Source organism: Carettochelys insculpta, chromosome 24 (genome assembly GCF_033958435.1).
Source record: "Carettochelys insculpta isolate YL-2023 chromosome 24, ASM3395843v1, whole genome shotgun sequence".
Lineage (NCBI taxonomy): Eukaryota > Metazoa > Chordata > Testudines > Carettochelyidae > Carettochelys > Carettochelys insculpta.
The window spans coordinates 18368227-18393211 of record NC_134160.1 but is presented as its reverse complement, the minus strand read 5'-3'; the positions used below and the strand labels follow the sequence as shown (position 1 = coordinate 18393211).

The following is a 24985-nucleotide window of genomic DNA, read 5'->3' as shown; positions in this document are numbered from 1 at the left end:
GCCGTGATGGACTCACGTATGATCCATGCTTGAAGGCGGAGGTTCTCCAGACTTGGGTGAAGAGTGTCACCTGTTCTGGGATAGCAGGTCCAGTCAGTGAGAAAGAGCTCACGCTGTGCATATCACCATGCGCATCAGACAAGGGTGCCATGCTTGTCAGGGCCACACTGGGAACATCAGGATGACCCTGGCCTTTTCTATTCATGTCTCATGTATCACATGTGATTTTCAGGGGGAGCCACAGAAACATGAGTCATGCCTCTTATGTGGTAAGGGAGGCAGCGTTACTTCCCCCAGTGACCAGGGTCCCATCCTCACTCTCCAGCAGAACATTGTACATTTGTGGTTCACTGGGGATACGAATAAACCAATGAAGGAAGGGCCCCATCGGTGAGACAGTGAATACAGGACTCCCTTGTTCATTTCCCATTCATGATCTCAAGAGAAGTATCTGCTTCATAAGTTTACCAACGAGTTCCGGCATCTGGAAAGGCAGGCGTCCAAAATGGTTACGTTGCGTGTATGCCACAGTCTCATAACTTTGAGGCACAGTGAATGGGACCGAGCCCTGATGATTGCCTGTATGTTTTACAGCAGGATTGTTGGTCATTAGCCAATATTGTAAATTATTTATTACCAAAGCTAAAAGTAACTATAGCTTTCCAACTAGTTAAAGATTTTGCAAGAGTGGAGAACGCTGGCCCAGAGCTCTGTCTTCAGCCGAGAAGAACTGATAAGGAAGTGGAGGGATCGGCTCATGTGCAGTACCAATGACTCTGCAAGACACCCACTGTGCGCACGCCGACACTGCCACCATATGTCTCCAGCTGACAGGGTTGGGGCACATGGACACCTGAAGCAGAGCACCCACAGGAACAGAGCTCAAAGACATTTCCACTGGTAACTGTCGCATCCCATGCCGGAACAGCTGGCGCAGGATTTGGAGGTGAACAAGGTAAAGAGCTGCAAACCAATCCACTGAATTCAGAAATGCTGAGGGTGAAGCCAAGACTGCCAGGCTGAATGGGGAACGAATCTGAGTGCTCTCCAGTCCACAGCAGGGTGGAGCTTTGCTTTCCTTTTGTGATAAGCAAACTAGAGGAGTGGAATCCCCTTTCCTGAAGCTGCTCAGGAAGCAACTTTATTGCCCCAAGTTATAGAAGGACTGTAACTTGCCAAGCAAGGGGGGAAGGCAGATGGGTTCACAACACTGGATACTGCAATTCTTCTAAGCTAGCTGTAGCGCACTCCGGTCCTGGGCACTGCCACTCCATGTGATGTGAAGGGAACTAGGTCTGCAGCACAGGAGCCAACACTCCATTTTGGCATCATCAGAGGCAGCAGCGGTGTACTCCAGAGATCTGTTTGCCAAAGAAGATTTCAGACACACCCGATTCAGCCCATCCAGTGCTAGAAGAGACCGAGGCTACCTGGCCGTCTGAACAGCCTTTTCTGTTGGAAGGTCAAGTGATAAATTACCGGACTTCAAAGTGGACTCAGGATTTTCACGTTCTCTGGTGTCTCAATGGGACTGCCAAAAGGGAGCTCTTCCTCCTTCCATGAGTAGTCCAGAACCCTTGAACCAACCTGCTCATCTCAGGCTCACAGCTGTGACTACTTGCTGGACACCAGACTCTGCTTCTGGCCAATGGTTCGCCACCTACAACTGTCACTACCTTTTTGCCCTCCTCATAGTTCTTAAGGGGGGTGGGAGGAGGCTAGTGAAGGACTTCTCTTGTCCCATCGCTGGACAGTCAGAAGCACTTTTTGCTTTTATGAGCCTGCCCAGACCCTTCTGACACCAGACTTAGATATCCTGGCACTGGACCTGTCAAGAGGTGCCTGACACTTGCTTGTTCTATGACTCCCCCTCCCCCAGAACTCTTACAACCTCCTCCATACACAAAGAGGCAGATACACAAATGTGAATCCGCATCCAATCCACAAAAATTATCTGCAGCTATTCCAGGATTGGCAGGGCTGAGGCTCTACATACCCCTCAAGCTGGTCAGGAACAGTTGCAAGGACAGCTGTGTGGCACCTGTGTGGAGTTGCAGACCCTACACCTGCCCTTGTCTGGACAGAGAGCCCAGGGGTAGGGGGCAAGGACACGTCTGGGGCTGCTCTCAGCCCCTGCACCATAGGAATGCTGCAAGGACGACTGTGATGGCACACCCTCCACCTGCCAAGCCCTTTGCCCAGGGCAGGGGGAGGGATCCAGGGTCTCCACAGCTGTCAGCGTGGTTCTCACCAGATCTGGCAGGGGAATGTGGCTGCACAGAGCCACAGTCTGGCCGTGGTCGAAGTAGGACGGGCAGCTGTGTCGACCTGTGGTGGACCCTGCATGTGGCCTGGATGAGGGGCCCGAGCAGACCCAAGCCCTGCTCCTCAGATCCCTTATCCAGGACAGGTGGAAGATCAGATCTGTGCTGCAATTCCTCACAGCTACCCACCTGCTCTGGATGTAAGAGCCCTGCACGGATACAAATATGTATCTCCATCCATGCGGCTATCCTCAGAAATGGTCTATAGATACCAACATCTGACCTGCCGATGGCAGGACTCTACATATACAGACTGGAGCTGAGGTTCCCAGCCCCCACCAATCCAGGGATGACTGAAGGCAGAGACAGCAGGAATCAAGCAAGCACCCTCCCCCCACCCTTCCAAGGCAGCGAGGGGCAACCACGACTAACAACTGGGCCACACAATTGTCATAACCAAGATAGCCTCCTGGGAGAGGGTAGTTTTGCTAAGTGCACTTGCACGCCTGGGATTTGGGAGTGTGCCCATCGAACCATGGCAGCGCCTTGACTGAATGCAGAGGGAGCGCACAGCTCTCGCAGTCAGTGTAGTGTGCAGACGGTACACATCTCCCGTCGTGTGCCCTGGCTTTACGGGCCTGTTACTTTAGTAACACTGCTAAGAAAAAAACTCCACTGGTTTCCATCAGCATAATCTAGGAACCCTGCACATGGGCAATGGTAAACAAAACGCCCTGTGGGCCACACACAGAAGCCCGATGGGGCGCCTGTGGACTGCAGACTACATGTTGCTAACACCCCCAGTTGCCCTACAAAGATGTCTGCAAGAGAGACCTCAGAGAGGTAGACATTGAGCTGGACAACTGGGAAGAACTAGCAGACGACCGCAGCAGATGGAGGCAGGGGTTACACAAGGGCCTTCAGAATGGCGAGATGAGGATCAGACAGCTAGCAGAGGAGAAGCGAGCGCACAGAAAGCACAATAAGGACTTGCCAGACACCCACTACATCTGCAAGAGATGCAGCAAGGACTGTTACTCTCGTGTGGGTCTTCATAGTCACAACAGATGCTGTAAATGAAGTCCTCAATTGAAACTATAAAGGGCGCGATCCATAGTCTATGCAGACTGAAGGATGCCTACTACTACTACTACTACTGTTGCTCAAAACTGTTCTAAGAGATGAGGCTGGAAACTGTAATTCACAAGACACGCACCCATAAACCTGGCTGTTTTACTGAATCCTCCAGCCGTAGACGTAGGGAGGTATCTGGAACTGACACCCCCAAGTAAAATGTACTTCCTTACTGGGAGTCTGCATTAATTTAACTACTTGACCAAAACCAGTTGTGACCAGGAGAGAAACTAAGGATAGAGCCAGCAAGCAGTATCCTCCTTTGGGCTCTTCCTGCCCCGACATGTGATCCAGGATGCCCCAGGGACTGTGGCTGCTGAGGGCTCAAGGCTGGAATGCCCCAGAGATCAGTAGCGATGCTAGGGAAAATGCTGTGTGATGTGGTTGGGGTGTATGAGTATGGGGTGAAAGCTGCAGCAGTGACATGTGCAGTGCATCCAGGCCTCAAACCTCAGAGATCAGCTGATGGGACAGACCCATTTAGCCATGAAACACAGTGTATCTCACTCACGTAGCACGAGGAGACTGCACACGGGACCAATCTGTGGTCGCCAGCAAGGTCTTTGGCTCATCAGTGGGCCTGGAATCACTAGAGGCCTTGTTTATGCGCCTAGAAACACAGGCTGGCACAGGGAATCAAATACATTTGTTCCAAAAAAAAATTCTGGATCACAAGTTCTCCAAGCACCCCAGCCCTTCACGCTGACAAGACAGAGGAGCTGGCATGACACCGCGGACGCAGCATGAAGTTATCATTCAAAGCTCTCCAACACGTGACAAGCACCATCACAGTGCGGGTAAAGGGGAGCCACTGGAGTGTGGTGTGTCTTGCACCAAACACAACAAGCGTTAATGTCTTCTAATTGTAAACCTCATGAAGGACGTTTGGTCTCGGGCGAGCCAAGCGAACACCAGAATAACAAATTTCCTGCGCAACAAGCAAAGAGTAGCCCTACAAGCAGCGATACTGCAGGCTTCTCTGAGGCCTGACGGACACTGTGAGATGAGCTAGGGCTGACGACAGTTCAGATGCTGGCACACTCCAAACCCAACTGCATTCAGCTCCACTGAACCAACTGAGGCTGTGGCCAACCTGCACCGAGCACCAGAAGCCCTTGCTAACAACTGTCCTTTGCAATGCAGACCAGGGCTTTCCTCCCCTGTAGCTGGAGAACACACTGCTGGATGTTCATAGTCTGTTACTCTGCTGGCTGAACACCCTGATGCCTTCTATTCCGCTCACTCCCTCTGCACAGCACTTTCAGAAACCACACAGTGCATCAATCTGAGCACAGATGCTATGCCTGCAGCAATAGCCTGGGGCTGGTCTAAGGTAAAGCGAGTGAAAGGAAACTGACTTTCATGTCTATTCCCCAGGGAACCTATTGGCTGGAAGGAATCTTACAGATCAAAGCAGTGTGCAAAGAAAAGTCCCACTGGCCTCTGGAAATGGCCTGCACAGACTCGCACTGCGATCCAAGACATGGATTTTATTCCAAATGTTTATTGAGCACTGGGGTTTAAACAGCAGCTGATGCTCACTCTCATACAGTCTGAACCCTTACATCAAGGCCACTAGCACTCCAGATGTGTTAGGCCTGGGGTAGCCATCACATGGCCCACAGAGCCTCTTCATCCAGCCCATGAAGCCAGCAGCGGTGCCATTTTGATAGCCGTGTGTGGGGCATGGAGAGGGCAACCTGTTGCTCTGGAGCTGCATACAGCTATTTAAGGAGCTGTTTGTGGCTCTGGACTCTGCCTCCACTGACTTCTCCTCCAGCTCCCTGCCCTGCTGTGCTGAAAGAATGTGGGGACGGGTTTGGGGCTATTTTGTGCTCAGCCCCCAGTACATGTATAAAATTTCCATGTGGCCCCTGATTAAGGAAAGGTTGGCCACCCCTGTGAAGGCTGCAGTATGCTCAGAACACATTTACTCTAGGACACAAGACTGCCCGAGAAAGCTCAACAGTCCTGAATCTTCCAGCTCAAATCTTAGGCCGAAACCCCCCCGGCTACATAAGTCCTCCAGCAGCACCTCATGTGAACACATGGGCTGATGGACTAAGTGCCAAAGAGGCATTCACCCAGTTGCTTTAGTAATGTGGCCCAGTGTACCACCCTCCCAACACCCATACGACTGGCAGTTGAGAAGTGGTTTTACTTAGCTGGCTTCAGGGATGCTACTCTGTGAGGCAAACCCTGGAAGAGGTCTCATGCACCAACAGGTGCTCTGAGGGACCAGATGGGATATGGAGAGGAAATGGCTGGAAAAGGGCTGCAGGTTCCCTCCAGCACCAGCCTGACCTAAGGCGCACACTGCAGCAGGTTGCCATGGAGTACGGTACTGTGGCGGGATTGATTAAAAATGCTGGGATAGTTTTATGACCATTAACGTATACGATAAGAGAGACTACAATAAGGGCAGGCAAGTCTCGTGCTTTGTGGCACAAGATGTTCAAAGCAAGGAGTACAAAGGGCTGCTGCAGGAAATTGGCCTCTGAAGCCCCAGGCACTGGCCCCGGCTGGACATCAAAACGAGACTTGTTGGACCCAGGGCTGATTTGGCTTTGAAAATCCAATCGTGCTGCACTGGTGAAGAGTAGCTACCAAGGAGCCAGGCTTAGGAAGCAATGCTGTGCTCACCTTCCAAAGGGTGACGATCGTTCTTTGGTAACTTGGGGAAGAGAGGAGCGCAGTAGGGAGGGGAATCCTGGCAGCATCGCTTTGCACTCCGACCTGGTCCCTGCACAGTGCCGTCTAACCAACTGCTTCTGTCTAGAAAAGAGAACAAGCCCTACTTAGGAATGGAGCCTGCCCGTAAGTTCAGCCCTGCTGAATCAGCTGTGACCCAAGTACAACCTCACATGGGCTGGGCAAACCTCTGGGAGCTCTCAGCTGCATGATGGCTTTGAAGTTTATTTTCACTCTGCAATGTTTTGGAATCAAAGATTGGGGTGGGCACCCCATTACCAGGTGCTGTAGCCATTCTATCTTCTTTAATTCATTTCATCCTGTTCCTCCTAGGTTTCAACTCACCCCAAACATTCCTTCTCTCTATAGTCTGTGCATCAGTTAGACAACTGGCACCTTTTCCATCACTTAGTCATGATTCAGACCAGTTATACCCCGTGTTATTCTTCAAACTCATCCCTCCAGCTACCTCAACAGCCTTGTCACTCCAAACGGCCTTCCCTCCAGCCTGGCCCCTGCTTTTGAACACTGAGGACGCTGCACTGCATGAAGCCTGCCAGGCACCATCCAGCACCATCTTCTAGCAGGATGAGCTGCGATGATACCTGACTTTTTGCAAGATTTCACAGTGACCTTAGATCCACATTACTGCCCACTACAACAACATCTCAGTCTCCTGAGAAGCTGTTGTTTCCTAAGTGTTGCAGACTGCACTCAGTGGTAACTTGGCTTGTACTACCCCCAGGATGGATCTGGTTTGCCTTTGTTCTCTGCTCTCACGAGTGTCCAAATCTCTTCCCCACGTGGAGTAATCTGTGAAATTCAGTAACGCTGGATCTGCCGCCCTCACTCAAATGTAATGAAGATGTGAACATGACCAGACCCAGCACCGTTCCTGTAATGACCCGGTCAATACTGTGGCACTAGAGAAGCTCTCTCCTTCCCTGCATTGTGCAATATCCTGGGTTAACCATCTGAGCGCTTGTCCTATGGGTTCAGAACAAAGAAGCTGATGCACGCACTTGTTTTTAACCCCACCAACCCCTCCATGACCCCACCCTCACCCCCCTATCACTGTTACCTTCCTTCTCCACAGTCCTCCCCTCACTTCCCTTAAGGAAAACTCTCCCACCAGCCTAGCGACCCAGCCCTCAAGGGCACCACCCATCTCTGTGCAGACAGAAACCCTCTTTGCACTGCTACAGGGGCCTCAGCTATCACCATGCCTCACCTTTCTTACTGTGGGAACTGGTGGCAGGAGAGGGGACAGGGTGGCAAAGCAGGGCACAGGAAGAGTACAGGACAGGGGTTACTGCATGCAGAATTTCACCAGATCAGAGCCTGTTCCCCTGGAGTCAGGCTGACCCCCCCCCGCTTCTAGTGAGTAGAGCTCTTCCACCTTCCCAGCCCACTCCTCCTCGAGGGTGTCTTCTGCACCCTCATGACTCCTAGGTCCCAGCCAATAGTCAACATTAGCTGGTTGGCAGGGTGAACCTGGGTTGCCCTCACTTTGCTGAGCTGGTCACTGGAGGTGGAGAAAACGGACAGGATGACCCATCAGCCATGGAACCTTTGAGTTTGACAGCAAAAACTTGAGGGTTTTCCTCTCCCATCCCCTCTACAGGATTCCAGTAGCCTTCCATGGGCTGTCACATTGCAGTCTGTCCCTCTTGCAGCATGGGGTCACAACTCAGTCCTCAATGGGACTGTATTTGTCCTCCCATGAGTACCTCCTCGCAAGCACTTCAGTTGCAGGGATATTTTGCAACCTAATGGCTGCTGCAGAGCCATGAGTCAACATGTCCAGGATGTGTCACTTCAGATAGTGAGAGAGCACAAGCCATGTCAACAGAACTGCAATCTAGCCATGCACAATACACCTGCAGTGGGGCTGAGGGCCTCGGTGCAAGCTGAGCTTTCCTGCTGGAACCATGCACCAGATGGGCTCTCTCTTGGGACACGGTCTCAGCCACCACAAACACGGCCGTGATATAATTTAGTCAAACCTTCCCTTGACCAGCTGCATGGGATCACCTTTCTGTTCACTACACGGAGCCTCTCACCCTAATTCCCACATGGACTGGTAGCCTAGGTCAGGTTGTAGTCTCACACTAGCCCCAAAGGAAAGAGGAAGTTACTCACCTTGTGCAGTAACAATGGTTCTTCGAGATGTGTGCTCCCGCAGGTGCTCCATTCTGGGTGTTGGTGCGTCCTTGTGCCGGTGCTCAGAGATTCTTCTGCAGTCATGCAGCAGTGCCTCCTTGTGCTCTGTGGCACGGAGCCCCTCCATTCCTTCTCTACCCCACAAATAGAGCAGGGCGCTCCAAAGCACGGGCAGGAGGGAGGGAAGTGGAGCACCCAGGGGGACACACGTCTTGAAGAACCATTGCTACTGCACAAGGTGAGTAACTTCCTCTTCTTCTTTGAGTAGGGTCCCTCTGGGTGCTCCACTCTGGGTAACTGTAAAGCTGTAACAGCAACGAAGGGTCCTGTGGCACCTTACAGACTAACAGAAAAGTTTTGAGCATGAGCTTTCGTGAGCACAGACTCACTTCATCAGATGCTGTAGGCGCAGGTTGGACATGGATTTGGAGCTTGATAACTACCACAGTAGGTAACGTGGCTTGTCCCACTTGGATAGAGGAAGCAATGGAAGACGAGAGAATAGTGCTGTGCAAATGTGCTGCTGGAAGACCACATTGCTGCCTTGCATATGTCCACAAGGGTAGGGTCTCGAGAAAGGCAGTAGCAGAGGACACAGCCTGGGTGGAGTGGGTGGCGATAGAGCCCAGAAGTTCCCACTGAAGAGCATAACAAGTGTGAATGCAGGTGGAGATCCACTTAGACAGCCGCTGGGATGAGACAGGCAGGCCTTTAGAACGTTCCGCGAAGGGCAGGAGAAGCCTCAGGGATTTATGCCAAAGTTTTGTGCAGTCAATGTAAAAAGCCAGTGCCCAACGGACATCCAGGGCATGCCACACTGTGTTAGTAGGATCGGAGTGCGGCTTCAGAAAACACGCTGGTAAGCGAAGAGGTTTGTTAAGGTGAAATGGAGAGGGAATCTTGGGAAGAAGCTTAGGATGAAGGCAAACGGTGACCCTATCCTTGGTAAACACACTGTGGAGGTTTGGCCATGAGGGCTGCGAGCTACCCAACCCTCCTGGCTGACACGATGGTGAGTAAGAATGAGACCTGCAACAACAGATGAAGCCAGGAACACGTTGCCAAGGGCTTGAATGGCAGTTTTGTGAGGCACTTGAGTAGGTGGTTAAGGTCCCAGATAGGAACGAGGGGGCGTACTCATGGGAAGGTGGTTTGCAGGCCCATCAGAAAATGTTTGGTGATGGGATGGGCGAGGAAGGAGATCCCATCCTCTGCCTGGTGGGAAGCTGCCAATGAACTGGCATGCACCCGGACAGTGCCAAGGGCCAACCCTGACTAACACAGGTGCAGCAGGTAGTCAAGGACAACAGGAGGATAGAGAAACAATTTGTTGAACCGCCTGGGCCAAGTATGAGTCTTTATCCTCCATTTTTCTTCTGAGTTAGGAAGTACGTGGAGTAGAACCCCTGGCCTCGAAACTCCGTGGGGTCTGCCCCAATGGCTCCCAGATGGAGGAGGTGCTGAACCCCTTGCTCGAGAAGATGTTCGTGAGAAGGGTCCCTGGAAAGTGATGGGGGAGGGGGCGGGTAGACAGGGTAGAGATAAACGGTATAGAGTATCCCTGGGCCACTAGCTCCAGGTCCCACTTGTCCGAGGTAATGGCAGCCCAGCAGTGGAAAAAGGGGTGGAGGCAATGGTGAAATGGATGGTGCCCGTGTTGTGTGATGGCCAGGACAGGAAGATCTCCCAGGCTCTTGACCATACCCTCAAAACTGTTGTTTTGGTTGTGGAGGGTGGGACGCCGTAGGCTGTTGTTGCTGCTGCCTATTGGATCATCGCTGCTGGGACCTATGGTGCTGGCGGGGTTCAAAGTGTGGTTGTTGCTGTTGTTGGAACTGCTCCTGTGGCCCTTGGTAAGGGGAGTAGCGAGTTCGTTGGACTGGGGGAGTGTACGTGCCCAGAATGTGCAGTGTGGTGTGGGAGTCCTTGTCAGTTTTCGTGGCCAACAAGTGCTGCCTGCTGAAGGGGAGGTCCTCCGCATTCTGCTCTAAGTCTCTGGGGACCCCAAGGTGCGACTCACCACCATGGAGGATGTCATGACTCTAGCCACTGTGTCCGTGACATCCACTGCAGACTGCAGTACAGACGATAACGTGCCCCTCACGAATGACATTAGTGAGAGCTGGACACAAGTGTTCAGGTCAGGCCGTGACCAGCTCCTGCAACTCTAAGTAGCTCAAGTGGCTGTAATCAGACTACACAGCTGCACGGTTTGCCTCTCAGAGGAGCAGCTTGCCCGATGAGTAGCCTTTGCATCCCACAGTGTCCCATCTCATGCTGGATATACCCCGAGGAGCTGCACGAGACGATTTTGACTTGTTGTGGATGGCATCCACCAACAGCGAGCTGGGTTGTGGATGGGTGAATAAAAACTCCGCACCCTTAGAAAACACAGGGTACCATTTGTTGGCCCTCTTACTGGTAGGTGGGATGGATGCCGATGTTTGCCAAATGACACTGGCGGGGTTCACAATGGTCTTGTGCCTGGGTACGGCTATCTGGGAGGACGAAAGAGGCTGCAGGGCACAGAGGAGCCTATTCGGTTTAACCGGCACCTCCTGCAGAGCCTTTTCCTGAGCCTGAGCTCCTGGAATGCCTTGGTACCGTCCGCAGGATGGGGCGACACTGAAAGTACTGCATTGTCTGGCAAGGACGAGGAGGAGTGCAGAGGGGATCCTTGTTCACCCTCTGATAAGGAACCTTCTCTGCCAGAGGGATGAGAAGGCTGGTACAGTGCCAATGTTGTAGGCTGCAGTGATGGCATGGGGAGTGCCAACGGAACATGCGAGAGCGGTGACTCTGCCTGCCAGGATGTGACCCGTGTCACGCGCTCGTGGTGACAGAAGTAGTGGTGTGCAAAACATGGGGGTGGTGGCTGCGGGTATGCGATCATGGGAGGCATGTCCTGCCAGGTCGGATGAATAGGACCGGAGTGCTGGGATAGAAAAGCACTCCTACAGTTGGAACCGCTGCTTCCGGGAGCAAGGAGTCTTAGCCCAACCATGAGCGCTGCAGCAAGTGTGGGGTGTTGGCGGCCACGGCGGCCAGCAGCAGCTCTGGACTCATTGCAGTATATGCTGTGGATGATGAGCTCTCTCGTTGCTGCTTTGGTTCTGTGTTGTGCTCTGGTGACGATGACTTGGACAGTGTGGCATCCTGGTGCTGCTTCAGTCCCAACTCCGGTGCCACATGGGAGTGGGGCAGTGCCTTAGCCCAGGGTGTGCACAGTGCTGGGTCCTGTGACTGGTGTGAGTGGCACAGAGATTTTGAATGGTGTTGTTTGTGCTCCTGGTCTGACACGAAGGGCAGGGTCTTTATTTTTGATAACTTCTTCTTCCCTGGATTGGAGGGAACGGAGGTCAGTGACACTGATGGTGCCGAATGTTTGTGGCTTAGTTCTGAGAGTGCTCTCTTCAGTGGTGCTGGCATGGATGGTGCTGGGGAAACCGTGGTAGACTTTCCTGTTGGCGTGGCCCATGAAGATGGCGGTAGAGACCATAAGCATGCCAGACACCAGTCCACCATTGTGGAAGGGACAGCGACTAAGGCAGAGAGGTGCACTAAGTCTGCACCTTCAGCATCCCATGCCGGGGTCTTCACAGACATCTGCTCCAGGGCTGGTGGTTGGAGGAACTTCTCATAAAGATAAAGTTTGAGCCCGTTGGCTTGGTCCCTCCAAGCCCTCACCGTATGGCTGAAGCAGAGGGTGCAGGACTGGGCCTGGTGGCCCTCACTTAATACATGAAGCATGGCTGTCAGAGACTGGCATGGCCTCCTTGCATATAGCAAATCACTTAAAGCCCAGGGAGCCCGGCATGCCCATGACACACAAGGAAAACCTACACCTCCTTTTTTTCGGTTTTTTAAAATTGTCTAATGCTACAGGGAAAGTGACTTGGATAGTAGTTCTTTCTGTAGCCTAACTAAGCAACTCTTCTTTTGCACAGAGAGGACGAAGCTCCATCTCCAGCTGAGGATGGAAGGGAAGGAACTGAGGAGTCCCACGCCATGCATGTGCCAGATAGCGTAAGGAGGCACCACTGCGCGTACACAGCATGGGAAACCATGGCTATGAGCACTGGTGTGAGGATACACTGCCACCTGGAGCGGAGCACCCACAGGGGATACTACTCAAAGCAGCAGCAAGGAGTGAGCGATGCAGTGAAGGAGAGGCACATGAGGGGAGATCAGTCGGAACCAATGGAAACTGGGTAGCACTGGCAGGAAGTGCATCTTAGGGGACCCTGCATGCGTGAGTAATGTTACGTACCATGCAGTGACCCCACAAACCAGACTCTGCTATCTGTACACTGCTCTCTATTAGCTGAGGAGTAAAGTCTGGTTAGGACGTGGTGCTTCGAGGGACACAGGAAGCCCACCCCAGCCCCATCTCCTACCTGGTAGGTACCTGTCGTGGCTGTACTCGTGTGAGTGCTGCAGATGGTTCTGCATGAAAGGCTGGTTCCCAAAGAGGTTGTCACTGCGCAGGTTGTGGCAGAGCTTCTCCAAGAAGCGGAGGACGTAGGTGATGCTGTTCACTGCCGGCAGGTTCAGAGTGTGCTGTTCCCGATCGAACACGGCTGGGGACAGAAGCAAACAGAGCTGAACACATAAACCCTGCAGCGGCACAGGCAACTCCTGCACCTGCACCTCACCTGGCTAACAAAAGCAAGAACATGGGCATGGGCGCTCTCCTCCCTGGGGCAAGCCAGAACCAGTCTGCTGCACCAAGCATCAGCCACAGCCTGTGGTGCGTGAAAAGCTTGACTTTAAAGGCGAGCCGCCGGACAGGGGCCTGTGCTCCATGCTCCTGCATGGTGGGTAAACAGGGCATCAAAGTACTTTTAAAGTGGGTTGGAGAAGGACTTGAGGCTATTTTGGTGGGGCAGGGGGAGAGGAATTTGCATGTGAAACAACAAAAGCTCCATTCCTCAGCTTTCTCCTGGAGGACTCTGAAAATCTTCGGGAGTCTCGAGTGCAACCTTCCAGCAGGAGGGTGAAACCTGCACTTTGGCTCACTCATGCTGCATTCCACTCAGCTGGGGCCAATAGACCTGCCACGGGAACCATCTTTTTCAGGGCACCTGCTGGGTGGGCTCACATTATCCATCCAAAACCTGGGCAAGAAAGGAAAAATGGAGGTCTCGGGTCTCAATGGGGCACCCTGTGCCCTCTCTGGCCCTTGGCTTGTGCACCCCACCTACAGATCTCTAGGAAGGCAACTTTGTGGATTTGTAGAAGAAGCTTTTCTGTGTGTGATGGATGGGGGAGTGGGAGGGAAAGGAAGGGAAGGCCAGTGGTAGGCCATCAGGAAAAGATGGCTTTGGCCTTGGCTGCATGGTTGTGTTTGGTGGACTAGGTTTCTTATCCGTTAACTGTTGTGGAATACCCACTTTCCCTTGAATCTGTGCATACACATGGCACTGATTCTTTTCAAAAGAGGTGCTGAGCATTCCAGGGGTGTTCCTCATGGTGCTGTCCTGCTGCCGGCTCCATGTATTCCGGGATTTTTCTGCTGGCCCACTGCGGGTTATCCAGCCAAAGGCACTGGAATCCTGGGGCTTGTGGGGTCACAGCAACAAATTCCCTGATTCCTCTCCTCACACCACTGCAGCTGTCTGTCCGTTGTGAGTCAGTGTCATTTTCAAATTGCTGTTGGCCAATGTGGAAGAAACACAGCTGTGTAACTGTGCTCCAGGCTGCCAGTCGCATTTGCCGTCACACCTCTGGGCAGCTGCTATGCTGCTGAGTCACTCTTGGTACAGCAAGAGAAGGATGAAACTCGGCAGCTAACTGTGGCAAACGTTTTTCTGGAGCAGCTCACCTCTGCCAGCTGAGGTGACTGGGTTGGCAACACCAGCTCTGCGGGAGTGGGAGGGGAGACAAGCTGAGCCTGGGGTGATTAGCAGTGGCGGCAGAACATGAGGGTGAGAACGGGCCTTCCTGAGGCAGCTGCAGGGGCATCGTACTAACACAAGAACTACCCTCATGGTTTGGCAGCTCATCACCCTCCTCTGCAACTGAGCACTGGTAGTGTCAGGGAGGCCTGTGCTGTGCCTGGGGTCACAGCTTGGCAATGCACGGGTGGCTGCTGATGGATTTGCCTAGCTGGGGTGAGCAGGCCCCTTGAATCTGGCCACAGCCAGAGGCTTATCCTTTGCACTCTCCCAGCCTTGGAGCTCATCGAAATCAAAGAATGCTCCTAGGCCTGGCTGACCTCCACAGCAGCTTTGCCAGTACCAAGGGGCTGGTCAAGGACACACACAACCTTTAATGAAGAGTACAAATTTTGCTTCAAGGCTGGTTATGGACATCAGTGGCTCTGCAAGTCCCTGGCAGTATGGGAGATGCAGCTCACCCTCAGTTTCCCTGGCTTAGGAAGCCTTTTCCTGGAGAACTGGACAGGAAAAGGGAGTGCTCTGGTTCTAACCTGAGTAGCTGCAGAACGATACTGGAGTATGCATGTGGAAGGCTGAAAGGGAGACTGGGCTGTTTCATAAAGTGCGAGAGAGCAGGGAGAGAGCCTTGCCAAGAAGCGGGAGGGAAAAGCAAAATCATAGAACTGGAAGAACCTTTGCAGAGGTCATCAAGTCATGTCCCCTGCACTCCTGGCAAGACCAAGTACCATCTAGACCATCCTTGACAGACGTTTGTCTAACCTGCTCTTAAAAATCCCACAGATGAAGATTCCACAACCTCCCTAAGCAATTTATTCCAGTGTTTAACCACCCTGACAGCAAGTTTGTTCTAATGTCCAGCCTAAGTCTCCCTTGCTGCCATTGAAGCTCACTGCTTCTTGTCCTATCATCAGAGGTTAAGGAAAATAATTTTTCTCTCTCCTTGAAACACCCTTTTAGGAACTTGAAAGCTGTTATGTCCTCTCTGTCTTCTCTTTTCCAAACTAAACAATCCAAATTCTTTCAATCTTCCCTGACAGGTCATGTTTTCTAGGCCATTAGTCATTTCTGCTATTCTTCTCTGGGCTTTTTCCAATTTGTCCATGTCTCTTCTGAATGTGGCACCCAGAACAGGACATCAGACTCTAACTGAGGCCTAGTTAGCACAGAGTAGAGCAGAAGAATTGTTTCTTGTGTCTTGCTTACAACAGTCATGTTCATACATCCCGAAATAATGTTTGCATTTTCTGCAAATGTTACAGAAACTGTCAGAATGTTATGAATGGTCACTGCAAATTGCAGCAAACTGTCAAGGCCACAAGGTCAGGGGATGCCTGGTGCTCCTGCTTTGAGGCTAGGAGCTGAAATGTAACGTAATTTGACCATGTATTGTGGCAGGGTTTCATTGCTCTGTATGGACTAGTGACAAAAGTTTGTTTTGCTTTTTGCATGCTTTGGGCTATGGTTTTGGGAAAAGGCAATGCTTTTTTTGTGTCGGTACCTGCCAGTACTGAGTACCAGCACCTCTGCAGCCCAGCTTTGGGATTGGTTGAGGGAGGGAGGCAGGGAGCTGGCTGACAACTGGCACCTGTTTTTTAACACAAAAGGCACTGGAAAAAGGCATTTTATTATGTGTCTGGGAGAGGTGGTATGTTAGGAAAGTTTACTGAATGTTAGTCAAAAATCATTACTGAACATCAAATAGCACAAACAACTTTTATTGGTCAAACTATGTATCCATTCCTACAGGAACCAAAACATAACCCAGTACCCACTGTGCAGACCAGTGCAAGCGCTACATAAGGGGACAGTGCAGACGTGTAGCAGCTGACAACAGCACTGAGACCGTGTTATTGTTATACAAGTTTCAGGCCTATGTGAGGGCCGGATTTCTCCCTAGACTCTCTGCCTTGGTGTGTGCAGTGACACAGGCTGAAAACAGTGTTTGTCACTACAGGGGCAAAGGACAGTTCCCAGTACTTGCTATTTTCAGTCTGGGAAAGGCCTGTGGCAAGAGTTGGGAAAGGAACTGCTGCTCCCAGCACACACATGGTGCAGGGCTCAGGCAGTACATTGCACCCTCATGTTCCCCACCAAGACAGTCTGCTCCTGCATGAATTTCAACAGTTGCTTCTGCCTCTCCATGTGCTCTGTCCTATCGCTGTGCAGGGAGAACTTCTTCCTATCCCTCTGTGGCAAGACTGTCCAGAGGTCTCCAAGATTGTCTTTGGCTTTCCTTTTCCTGCCCCTGAGATTAGTCGGGCATTGGGACGTTGCTAACAGTCCTGCTCATGGGGGCTGCCAGGTATCAGGTGCAGAATCTGGGAAGCAAGAAACAGAAGCAGAAGTTATAATTGCCATAGCGACCAGAGGTCATCATGATAAAATGCTGCTTTTCCCTCCGTTTCAGAATGCCGGGGACAGAGGAGTTTCACCTCCCGCTTTGCACTCAACTTCTGTTCTAATCCCAGGAAGCTGGTGTGGTGGGGAGCTGCAACAGGTAGTGGGACATAGGCCCGCTTGGTTCACGGGTGGAAGGATTTGGAGGTTTGCCTGGTCTGGGGCACTGCAGAAGCCAGGTTAGTAACTGTGTGCGCACCGCTGCAGGCAGGTGTAACCTCAGAGGTTGTAACTGAACTACCCATCACCAAGCACAGAGAAGGGACTTGTTCACAAGGTGGTGGGAGTTTAATACTCTACCTTTAATGCTGGCAAAAGGCCTCACGAAACGGGACATTTCAGAAAACATGTACACAACCACCATGGCATCATTAGCTCGACTGAGGCAGGAGGTCTAGAGGCAGCTGGCAGGGGTCAACTGGGAAAGTGGCCCACGAGGAAGATGGAATTAGGGCTGGGAAATGGGGCCTGGTGTGACAGATGGGAAGTAAAAAGATCAGGGAAATGAACCCTGTGAAGCTCTAATTCTGTGGCATGGACACCATTTCGAGCACGAGAGGAGGGGGACAGAAGAGAACTCACATCCAACCAAAATGGTGGCATCTAATGAGCTCCCAGAACAACAGTTCCCATCAACACATTTGAATTGTAATACAGCACATCATACTTACTGGCCAAGGCCCCCTGCCCAGGACTATCAGGCTGTGTCCTCCTGGGTCCTGGGGGACATCAGTTTCTCAAGGTCTGGTCAGACTCTAGCCTGGAGAAGAAATCCTGGCATTGCAGGGATGCCGCCGCCGCCGCCTCCTCCTCCTCCTGGAACTGGGGTTTTCCTCAGCGCCTTTGGTACTCTCCTCTATGTACCACACAAAATCCAATCCAACTCCTTAAAGTAGGGGCAGGTAATTGGAGCACTGTCAGGCAAGGTCTGTCTTTGGCCGTTCTTATCGTTCTGTGGGCAACGCTCCTTCCCTGGGTTGCAGGACTGAACCATGTCCCAGGATGGGCCCTCTGGGCCATTTGCTTAGCTGTATACACACATCTTCTCCTGCTGTTTAGGCATGACTGCTTGGGCTGCTCTGCCCAGACTGCAAGCACACCCCCATGCGGCACAGCTCCAGGTGTGTGCTGTAACACTCCCGCAGTGTGGAACCACAAAAGGGGTGCTGCTTCGCTGCATGCTGCCCTTTAAACCTGGTGACATCCTGTGGCCCCGTGCAGCGGACACAGACACAGACAAGTCAGTCCTGGTCTGAAGCAATGAAGTGCATGCTATCAACGGGAGGCCTGAAACGATGATCTAAAATACACGTGTGCGTACGAGCATTTCTCCACACTAACTCACTCTGAAAGGGAGCTAACCCATTCTGAGCAGCTCAGCCAATCGGCACAAACTGGCCAGCTGATTTGAGAGCACTGGGTTGTATGGACACAGCCCACAGTATTTAGAAAAAACAGCCATCAATCTACAATACAGCCCCAGTCACCAAGCCCTTGGTCAGAATGATTAACCACACAGATGAGTCTAGCAGCAGTAGGCAGGGGTAGGCAAAGTCCAGGAGAGAAGGGTTCACACTTCCAACCCCTCATACCAGACCCATGGGAGTGTCTTTGGCAACTCCAGGAAGACCCAGATAATTATACTTGCAGGGGACATTTTCAGGCACCACACACAGACAGCTCCATGATGCAGGGCACAGCTAACACAATCCACCATAGATCAGCTTGCGGTTGCTGAATGTTCCCCTTATGGGCTGAGGGAGCAGCTGGTGACATTGAACAGAAACACATGTAACACAGCACAAAGGCGGCTGATGAAACAGGGACGACGGGCTTTGTCTAATACACAGGCTGAATTCTGCTCTCAAAGCTGTGTGGCCTTGGACAGGTCATGCCACGTGTCTGTGCCTCTGTTTTCTCATCTGTAAAATGGGGAAGGAAAGTGAACCTGCCTAGCTCCCAGGGTGCTGAGCAGTGGCTGAGAATGGCCCCGACCCTTTGCTGAAAGGCACACGGGAGTTTTGTTCCTACACATACAAGAGTGTTATAAACCACACCCATGGTTTGAAAAGTGATCCTCGCTTGTTTGGGCTTCACAGAGCACGCTGGACAGAGCTTAGAGTCTCCAGCCTCCCATGGAGGCATCACCAGCTGGGATGTCCCCAGCAGACAGATGGGTGCCATGCTACAGGGAGAGGGTCCCATCAAAGACCTCTCAGAAAACAGGGCCTGGGGGAGAAAGCTCAGTTCTCACCTGAAATGACCTCTCCCCCATGGCCTTGTTTCAGGAAGGAAAAGACGGTTTTCTGATGGTAAGCACAGTCAATACAGGCCTGTACTGCTTGCTGCAGCACCACTGAGGCCCGGGCTGGTCCGAAATGGTCAGGCAGCTGCTGAACTTTCTTCTTGTCCAGGTGAGGACCAGTGCTGCTGGTCTTGTTCAAGTAAATGCAGACTGTGGAGAGAGAGAAGGCTCAAGGTTACTCTGCAAGAGCTGTTTACCCAGCTACCTATGCCCACTTTGCTAAATCCCCGTCCACTCGCCAGCACGGAGCTGCACAGTCATATGTTCACCCACCTGCAGACCAGGCCTCTTGGCAGCATAGCACCTGCACAGGGTGAACCAAGCCAGTTCAGCATCACTACTAGCCTGCTGCCTACTAGCACAGGGCACTTTCTGAGGAGGTACAAGCCTACAATGCTGGTTCCTCCCTTCCCTTGGGTTCATCCTCTAAGCCATGCTGGCATCTCCTTCCCAGCCTCTGTCCTAGTGCTGCAAGCATATCAGGCTCGGGGCAGGTCTGCACAGGGGCATGCTGAGCAACAGCATAGTGGCTGAGCCTCTAAAAGGAGCCTAGTGACATTCAGCTCCCACTGAATGTCCAGCCCAGACGTCCTAGCCTTTCCTGGTTATCACCCAGCAGTGCTGGGGGGTGGGGAGAGGGAGCCCTGTGCCCAAGTCCTGCGCTGAGCAGAGTTAGCAGCAGACTCCCTTTTCCAGGGGTTCACTTTAGTCCTGACTCACACCTGGAACCTCAGAGAGACCTCTGCTTGGTCTTTCCAGGCTCTTGTCCCTTACTCCCTTTTCCCCCAGAGGACCCAAACTGCCTCTGCGCCTCCTAGGAGCTCAATGGATCCACCAGCCAGCACAACTCAGCAGCAGACCCCCTGAATTTTACTGCAGGGTTTCTGGGGTGATTTGACAGCAGAGCCTGTTCCTCAGCCTCACAGCAGCAGGGCTCTGAGAAATGCCCTTCCTGGAGCGTTGAGTTGCTAATGTGACCCCCAAGGGTAAGGCTCCAAGAGATCCCATCCATCCCTTGCTGCAAGGTGAGCCTCAGCCCAGAGTGACAGACCTCCAGAGTCTCTGCACATACCCCTTGGAAAGGCAGCCCCAGGGATGCCTCTTGGCCATGCTAACCAGTAACTTCAGGGAGGAAAAGCAGAGTAATCACCTGCGTTAGCCACCACCCTGAGAAGTGGAGCCGAGGGAAGGACAAGGGGAATCTCTGGGCATCTGCGCTGGCTAGACGTGCGCCACACCTGGAACTCCTGGTGTCTTCACTTGGCATTTTCTGGGTGCCCCCAGACCTGGAACTGGGGATGACCCAGCTTACCTGTGGGGGCCTGCATGGCTGAGCTGGGGATAGTTGCAGCATCCTGGGGCACAGTGCTCGTGTCCGGCTCTGGGGTGCTAGTTGTTGGAGAGGTGGGGGCTGGATTCAGCAAACTCCGAGGTTTCCTCTGCAGACAGGGATTGGGAAGAGTTCTCCTTGTACACATGCCAAACCTCCCATGACTCTCCTGCTCTATCACCCTGCTCACTGTCCTCAGACCCTGCCCACTCGCACCCTTTGCCCAGCTCACTCACCTCCTCCACCCTCTGCCCTGCCCACTCCCCACCCACACCCTCTGCGCTGCTCACTCACCTCCTCCACCCTCTGCCCTGCCCACTCCCCACCCACACCCTCTGCGCAGCTCACTCACCTTCTCCACCCTCTGCCCTGCCCACCGCCCACCCACACCCTCTGCCCTGCTCACTCACCTTCTCCACCCTCTGCCCTGCCCACCGCCCACCCACACCCTCTGCGCGGCTCACTCACCTCCTCCACCCTCTGCCCTGCCCACTTCCCACCCACACCCTCTGCGCTGCTCACTCACCTTCTCCACCCTCTGCCCTGCCCACTCCCCACCCACACCCTCTGCGCTGCTCACTCACCTTCTCCACCCTCTGCCCTGCCCACTCCCCACCCACACCCTCTGCGCTGCTCACTCACCTTCTCCACCCTCTGCCCTGCCCACTCCCCACCCACACCCTCTGCCCTGCTCACTCACCTCCTCCACCCTCTGCCCTGCCCACTTCCCACCCACACCCTCTGCCCTGCTCACTCACCTTCTCCACCCTCTGCCCTGCCCACCGCCCACCCACACCCTCTGCGCGGCTCACTCACCTCCTCCACCCTCTGCCCTGCCCACTCCCCACCCACACCCTCTGCCCTGCTCACTCACCTCCTCCACCCTCTGCCCTGCCCACTTCCCACCCACACCCTCTGCCCTGCTCACTTACCTTCTCCACCCTCTGCCCTGCCCACTCCCCACCCACACCCTCTGCGCTGCTCACTCACCTTCTCCACCCTCTGCCCTGCCCACTCCCCACCCACACCCTCTGCCCTGCTCACTCACCTCCTCCACCCTCTGCCCTGCCCACTTCCCACCCACACCCTCTGCCCTGCTCACTCACCTCCTCCACCCTCTGCCCTGCCCACTCCCCACCCACACCCTCTGCGCTGCTCACTCACCTTCTCCACCCTCTGCCCTGCCCACTCCCCACCCACACCCTCTGCCCTGCTCACTCACCTTCTCCACCCTCTGCCCTGCCCACTCCCCACCCACACCCTCTGCCCTGCTCACTCACCTCCTCCACCCTCTGCCCTGCCCACTTCCCACCCACACCCTCTGCCCTGCTCACTCACCTTCTCCACCCTCTGCCCTGCCCACTCCCCACCCACACCCTCTGCGCTGCTCACTCACCTTCTCCACCCTCTGCCCTGCCCACTCCCCACCCACACCCTCTGCCCTGCTCACTCACCTCCTCCACCCTCTGCCCTGCCCACTTCCCACCCACACCCTCTGCCCTGCTCACTCACCTCCTCCACCCTCTGCCCTGCCCACTTCCCACCCACACCCTCTGCCCTGCTCACTCACCTTCTCCACCCTCTGCCCTGCCCACTCCCCACCCACACCCTCTGCCCTGCTCACTCACCTCCTCCACCCTCTGCCCTGCCCACTCCCCACCCACACCCTCTGCGCGGCTCACTCACCTTCTCCACCCTCTGCCCTGCCCACTGCCCACCCACACCCTCTGCGCTGCTCACTCACCTCCTCCACCCTCTGCCCTGCCCACTCCCCACCCACACCCTCTGCGCTGCTCACTCACCTCCTCCACCCTCTGCCCTGCCCACTCCCCACCCACACCCTCTGCGCTGCTCACTCACCTTCTCCACCCTCTGCCCTGCCCACCGCCCACCCACACCCTCTGCGCGGCTCACTCACCTTCTCCACCCTCTGCCCTGCCCACTCCCCACCCACACCCTCTGCGCTGCTCACTCACCTCCTCCACCCTCTGCCCTGCCCACCGCCCACCCACACCCTCTGCGCTGCTCACTCACCTTCTCCACCCTCTGCCCTGCCCACCGCCCACCCACACCCTCTGCGCGGCTCACTCACCTTCTCCACCCTCTGCCCTGCCCACTCCCCACCCACACCCTCTGCGCTGCTCACTCACCTCCTCCACCCTCTGCCCTGCCCACCGCCCACCCACACCCTCTGCGCTGCTCACTCACCTCCTCCACCCTCTGCCCTGCCCACTCCCCACCCACACCCTCTACGCTGCTCACTCACCTCCTCCACCCTCTGCCCTGCCCACCGCCCACCCACACCCTCTGCGCTGCTCACTCACCTCCTCCACCCTCTGCCCTGCCCACTCCCCACCCACACCCTCTACGCTGCTCACTCACCTTCTCCACCCTCTGCCCTGCCCACTCCCCACCCACACCCTCTGCGCGGCTCATTCACCTCCTCCACCCTCTGCCCTGCCCACTCCCCACCCACACCCTCTGCGCTGCTCACTCACCTCCTCCACCCTCTGCCCTGGGCACCGCCCACCCATACCCTCTGCCCTGCTCACTCACCTCCTCCACCCTCTGTCCTGCCCACTCCCCACCCACACCCTCTGCGCTGCTCACTCACCTTCTCCACCCTCTGCCCTGCCCACTCCCCACCCACACCCTCTGCCCTGCTCACTCACCTCCTCCACCCTCTGCCCTGCCCACTGCCCGCTCACAGCCTCTGCCCTGCTCACTCACCTTCCTCTGCCCACTGCCTGCCCACACCCTCTGCGCGGCTCACTCACCTTCCTCCACTCTCTGCCCTGCCAACCACCCTCAGGCCTCACCCTCTGCCCTTCTCACCCACTACCCCCAGGCCTTCTACTGCCACAGCCAACGGACAAGGATGTATCAAGAGAGGCCAAACTCAAAATTCCAGTTTTGAAAAACTTTACGTGGCGACAACAGAAATTAGACAACAGAACATTTCACGTAATCACAGCCTGTGCCCTTTGGCACTTGAGAATGACGGCGGAGCACCCCGGGCACCCTGTCTGGTCCACCAGACAGGCCTGGGTAGATCTCACAGGAGGAGTGGTGCCACCCACCTATCCGTCCCATGTATGGTTCTGCCTGCCCCCTGCACTGCCCTCCTGGAGACCATCCAACCCCCTAGCCAGTGATCTTGGGGTCAGTTCATCCCCGCAGACAGAGCTTCTTGGAACCTCTGAAAGTTTGGCCACACCTCCTGATACCTTGAAACACGACCATCCCTGTGGGTGGGAGGCTGGTGTCTCACTACACCCCTCCATTCCACTGCACTCTCCTGCCCTGGGCATGTGCCACCAGCCCCTGCTGGAGTTAGGACATGCTCAAACCCCTACACTCCATGGATGTGCTCCTGTCCCCTCTTGGCTATAGGCCTGGACTCTGCCATCGCCCCCACACAAAAGCAGAGGTACAGGAACTAGGGGTCCCTGGGGACTGACACTTGAAGTAACTCCCGTCATATATAAGCTTTACAGTTTGGTTCAAGGGCTCACAGCACTCCTCAGCACAAACTGTACCAGCCCTCTGCCCTCCTGCTGAGAGGCACACCCCCCTCACACATGATCACAGGCATGTACCCTGCCACCTACCTTACTGCCAGGCTTTGGTCCCCGCTTTTTGGGGAATTTCAGAGGCTCCAAAGACTTGGAGGGTATGGGGAGGGGGTGATGGATCAAGGTTTTGGGCGTTCGGCCACGCTTCTTGCCTGATTTGCGACGCTTCTGCCCAGGCTGGGGCACCAAAGCAGTCTTTATGCCGCTGTGCATACTGGGCTTCTCGGCACTTCCTTCTGAGACAGGAAATGGGCTCTTTGGAATCACAACTGCAGTCAAAAGAAAGATGGCGATCATCTACACATGCTACAATGGCGTAAGTGTTTGTATACACAGATGTGGATCAGAGTACAAGAGGTTTCTAACTCTAAACACCACCATCCCAATACAGCAGCAGCTTTGAGTTCTCCAGCTTTCACATCAGGAATCTCAATACACATAAGCTGGTCTGTGAACACTTCAATGGAGTGGGCCATTCTGTTAAAGACCTGAGAATTGGCGTCCTAGAACAAAGAGACTTTAAAAACAGATTACAGCAGGAAATTCGTGACTTAAAATTCACATTCAAATTTGACACTAACGTGGTATGAGCAGAAACACCAGTTACTTCACGCATTACAAGGACTGCTTCCCTCCCTTTGATGCTTGTAATGATCTCAGGCAAAACTTTTAACACCCCCCCCACCTCCTCTCACAGCTCCTCCTTCAGTCCTATGTACTTGATTTGTCAGTTTTTAGTGCAATTTTTTTTTGATCCTCTGTTCTTATAAATATCAGTCTGTATTGGAAATTACATTGATCTGATGAAGTGGGCCTGTCCCACGAAAGCTCATCACCCAATAAATCATTTTGTTAGTCTTTAAAGTGCTACATTTCTGCTGTTTTACTATGTTATTTAGATTCACATATTAAGTTCCACCAGTTGAAACTCTAACCCTATCAGTTTTCTTCACACCTAAGGAATCCTTCAAGATAACTAACCACTCCCTCTCTATTCAAACGATATAGAATTCCCAGAGTCTGATCTCAACATTAAGAACCGACTGCCATCTTTATGTTAAGCCAGGTCTCCTTCTTTTCTGCAGCTGTGAAACTTACCACAGAATCAATATTTTAAAAAAATGTTTCAATCCCTAAGAGAGAGAAATGCATTAATACAAATTAACAGTCCTGGGGCATCTTAGGAACTAACAAATGTATTAGTTCATGAGCTTTCGTGGGCAAAA

At 53.6% G+C, this 24985-nt stretch overlaps 1 protein-coding gene across 8 annotated transcripts in view; it reads right to left on the bottom strand.

Annotated features, from left to right (window-relative positions):
- The window catches only part of SCMH1 (Scm polycomb group protein homolog 1), a 148695-nt gene that overhangs the window by 9587 nt on the left and 114123 nt on the right, over positions 1-24985 (bottom strand). For 6 of the 8 annotated variants that reach the window (XR_012642415.1, XM_074976227.1, XM_074976222.1 and 3 more), the window contains 5 exons: positions 23796-24028; positions 20167-20293; positions 18804-19004; positions 12650-12832; positions 6042-6173 (listed from right to left, as the gene is read on the bottom strand). Coding sequence is in view for 7 of the 8 variants with exons in the window: in XM_074976227.1 (XP_074832328.1) it covers positions 6042-6173; positions 12650-12832; positions 18804-19004; positions 20167-20293; positions 23796-24028 (876 nt within the window). In the remaining variant the exon portion in view is untranslated. The remainder of the gene's footprint in view (positions 1-6041; positions 6174-12649; positions 12833-18803; positions 19005-20166; positions 20294-23795; positions 24029-24985) is intronic. The other 2 variants (XM_074976228.1, XM_074976226.1) reach the window with 2 other exon arrangements.